Below are 4,322 nucleotides of genomic sequence, written 5' to 3'. Positions count from 1 at the left end.
TGGTATCAAATCTGATCCCTGATGCTGGATGAGAGGTAGTAGTGACAAACTCAATTATTTTTATATATTTTGATATCTTTTATATGGGTTTTGTCAACTTAATTGGTCCTTTTTTGTCTTAATTAATTGTTAATTGATTTAATATATTTTATTTTGAATTATTAATTTTTAGGGGCAAAATTGTCATATTTTAGTTTAATTATGATTAATTAATTTTTAAGGACAATTAATGCTATCTTATCCTTAAATTTTGTTTCCAGGTTTTTGGAAGATTTAAAAATAGAAATTAAAAAAAAAGAAATAAAAAATAATAAAAAAATAAATTAAAAATAATAATAATAAAAAGAGGGAGCAAACGTTGCGTTTTGCTCCCCCTAAATTATTCAATTCATTCATCATCTTCATTGGCGGAAGAGGAGGCGCACACGAGAGGCACACGAGTTGGCGGCGGAAGAAAAAGAAAAGAGGAAGAACAAACAGAAACAGCAAACCAGCGGCGTGAAGGAAGAGGATTCAGCGTGAGCTTCCACAGCGAAATCACACCCCCAACATTATTCATCTTCTTTGTTCTTCATGGCTGAACCGAATTGGTTTGTTGGAGCTGTGGTTGTGATGGTTAAGAGTAGCTAAATCCTCTAATTCTCTAGAACAGTGTTTATGGCTTGAACTTGGAGCTTCAAAGGGGAGTTTCAGCTCTTCCAATCTTTATTTCCTACATTGTAATTGTGATTTCTAGGTCTTAGAATGAATTTTATAATGTTTGAATGTGCTGTGATGATTTATATTTGTATTGAGATTGGTTGTAGCTGCTGGAATCTTTGATTAGCATTTAACATTATGCTGTGATTAGCTTTAATTTTTTTACATTGTACTGGGTCAGACTATGTTTTGAAATTATTGTGAATATTCAGTGTTAATTCAAGGTGACTTGGTTATTGGACTAAAAATGTTAATTGCTTTTCCTTGATTCTTTTTGGCTAATTGTGCTGAAACAGTTTAATTGTGAGTAATTAATATGCAAGGTGGCTTGGTGTTGATTATTCTAATTAAACCGAGTCTAAGGGGTGGCCCTTAGAGTCTTTTGAATTTAGCTAACTCCCAAATTAATTGAAGTAATGATAGCCTAAATCATTGTGCTAGAGGATTGCTTTTCTGTCACTTGTTAACTCTCTTTGTTTATTTCATTCATATCCATTTTATAAACTAAAAATCCAAAAATTATTTACTCATTTTACATCCTTTTAAATTTTGCCAATTAATTAGTTAAAAAGAAAATCAATCCCTTTCCAACTCAATTCTTTGTTTTTGATACTTAGTTGCTTAGGATTTCAAATAAAGGCTTCTTAAAGTGAAACGACCCGAGTTTTGCACTATATTGCATTGCTTGGATTTATTTTTGATTGGGAACCCCAAGGCGAATGACAAAGACTCTCATCAAGTAGCTAATTATATAAAATCTTATTACAGTGTATTCTTCAGGTAAAAAAAAATTACCGTGTATTCAATTTAAAGTATATCATTTTAATCATGATTACTCTTGGATGGAAGCCCTCCTGATATGTATAATCAATATGAATATTTCAGAGAATGAATTATAAATTTTGGAGATAAAATGGATTGAGATCATATATTTGGTATCAAATCTGATCCCTGATGCTGGATGAGAGGTAGTAGCTAATTATATAAAATCTTATTACCGTGTATTCTTCAGGTAAAAAAAAAATTTACCATGTATTCAATTTAAAGAACAATTTTATTGCATAAATTTCAACTATCAATGATTAAATACACTCCCTATGGTCTGTGTCTGTTATTTTTAACATCAGTTCATCCAGTGCTACAGCGCAATTATATTTAATTATTAACTAAAAAATGGGTTGATACTTATCATCACTCTCTCCTTATTTGTATGGTTATTTTCTATAGCTTATTTTAATTGTTTTTTTATTAAAAAAATTCTACTTCCATATATTTTAAATAGTCTTCAAGGCCAACTATATTAGTTATTCTTCTTCTGTCATGCGTGTTAAACATGATCGACCAAATTGTTAATCTTAAATTATGTGACCAAAGAGAAAAAAATAATTTCAAAAACATACCACGACGTTGACATCCATATATATATATATCTAAGTTTTATCACAATATTTTGTTTATCTTGCAGTATATTAGTCGGTCCTCTTGAATAGAACTTAGAAATGTGTGTGTGTGTGTGTGTGTGTGTGTTTTCCATTTTAATTATTGCCTAATCCTCAGTATTCATCACATGGCCATATCAGTAACTGTTTGTGCGTGTAACTTTGTTTTTTGGGGGCTTATTTAGCTGTTACCGCTATGAAAAAACTTACTGGTATTATTTAATAGGCCGAAAAGGAATTATGATGGGCCCAAAAACAATGCTAAGCGCTATTTTTTTAACGTCAAAATCTCCATGTATTTTCCTGAAAATTTTATTCGGAGCAACTTAAATCAGAATCAGTCAACTAAAAAAAAAGTTTTTTGGGGCCTTATTAGTTATTTCAGTCATATTGAACACTTGAGGAGGGCATGACCAGGATTTATAGCCGAGAGAGGCCAATATTAAAATAACACAATGTAATGTAATTTTTTCTTAAAAGTCAATTTTATTTAGGAAAAAAATAAAACGATACATATTAAACTACTAATTGGGTTTGTATAAAATTTAAGGGGCCAAAGATATATATAAACATACGTATTTAGGCTATTATTGTTCTTTGGAAATTATTTCCAATCAAATGAGAGAGAATTGAAAATTCTGAAGTAATGGGATTGTTGCGAACTACATCTCTGATGTTGACTAGCTCATTTGGCATCTCCTTGCATGAATCACATCTTATATGTTAAGTGATCTTCTCATTTTCTAATACACATTTCTTACCTTTCTTGCCACTTTGCTTCCTTCTTTTTTTAACACTATTCTCAGCAGCTCCTTTCTCTTCTCCTCTATTTCATTCTGTATCTTCTTTATGATCTCTTCTTCACTTTCTTCCCCACGCCCATGAATCAAACGCAGTCTTATGGAGTTGATAAATTTCCCTTGTTCCCTTTCTCTCTGCAAAAACACATGCAATGATCTTATTCACTTACAACTTAGGAAAACTCAAAAACAATATTAAGAGGAAGGAAAAGACTCATCTTTACCTGGTAGCCATTGACATCATTGAGGTATCGCCCATAAAGATTCACAACCTCAAAGAGGTAATTGTATTCATCACTTTCAATGACAGGTTGTGGAAGCTTAAGTCCAATAAGATACATTATAGGAATGATAATTGGTCCCAAGGCCATTGACATGATTCCATTACGCTCATATTCTTCTATACTTGGCACACACTTGTTTCTTCACCATTCTGCCTCTTTTAACTCAGATCGAATAAATAAATATATGTTAATAAACATGTAAATATATTTACTTAATGGAGTTTATTAGTGTGATGATGAAATTAACGAAGAAAACAAGGATGAGATAATTATGATCTTACAATTTAAATCAAGTGGTTCAACACACTTCGTCCTTGAACTTTATATGCCTCGCCTGCAATTTCATTAGTTGTTTTCTTTAGTGCTGAGAATATTATCTTCATCGTCTCAAAGCAACTTTCTTTGTCGACATCTACATACCACCTTGAAATTCAATGATCCAAACACAATCTTTCTGTGTAATTTATATGTATTATGCAGAGAGAAAGCGACATTATATTTAATTTATATGGGTGTAATTATTACAAAGGTCGTACTTCTCCATCTTCTGAATAAGGTTTATGTGTTCGTCTTTAGTACCCCAAACATTTTCTCCAATCCACTCTCCATAAACCACCTGATTATTATGATAAACTTATTAGTTATTTGAAGAATGGCGTTAGATTAGGATGAAAAAGCTAACACAAATTGAATCTTAGTTTTCATAGGTTCTGAGTTTTTGAAAATATACTCACTTGTTGAACAGGTTGAGCTCTTCACGAATAATAATTGAGAGTGATTGATATCGTCCGCTCCCAATTTGAGGAATTCTTTATTTGTGAGATTCATAGACCTGAACAAGAAAGCCATAACATACAAAGTGAGCATGCAATTTCAGGAAGCTCGCATGAAAAATAGAGTAGATTCATAATATGATGTACGTAGCAATATCAAGATTTCGAAATTCTCTTTTGATGGGCGTCGTAATGCTCTATAGAGCTTCGGTTTAAGAAGAAATTCCAAATAAGCAAGATGAGAAAAATGCATTGTAAAAGGTACCTAAAATTACCATATGAAATGATTTTTGAGCTTATCTTACTGAGATGGGACTTTAGAATATC

At 31.6% G+C, this 4,322-nt stretch overlaps 1 protein-coding gene across 1 annotated transcript; it reads right to left on the bottom strand.

The window, feature by feature from the left end:
• Positions 1 to 388: 388 nt before the first annotated feature.
• On the bottom strand, positions 389 to 3,309 carry LOC114714675 (ent-kaur-16-ene synthase, chloroplastic-like). The gene is made up of 3 exons (XM_028899437.1): positions 3,163 to 3,309; positions 2,900 to 3,073; positions 389 to 523 (listed from the first exon to the last, which is right to left on the bottom strand). The coding sequence occupies exons 1-3, from the start codon at positions 3,307 to 3,309 to the stop codon at positions 389 to 391; spliced, it is 456 nt and encodes a 151-aa protein (XP_028755270.1).
• Positions 3,310 to 4,322: the final 1,013 nt, after the last annotated feature.

Source organism: Neltuma alba, unplaced genomic scaffold, assembly GCF_004799145.2.
Source record: "Neltuma alba isolate B1F8T4 unplaced genomic scaffold, ASM479914v2 tig00001967_pilon, whole genome shotgun sequence".
NCBI lineage: Eukaryota > Viridiplantae > Streptophyta > Magnoliopsida > Fabales > Fabaceae > Neltuma > Neltuma alba.
This window is presented reverse-complemented; position numbering and strand designations above follow the sequence as displayed.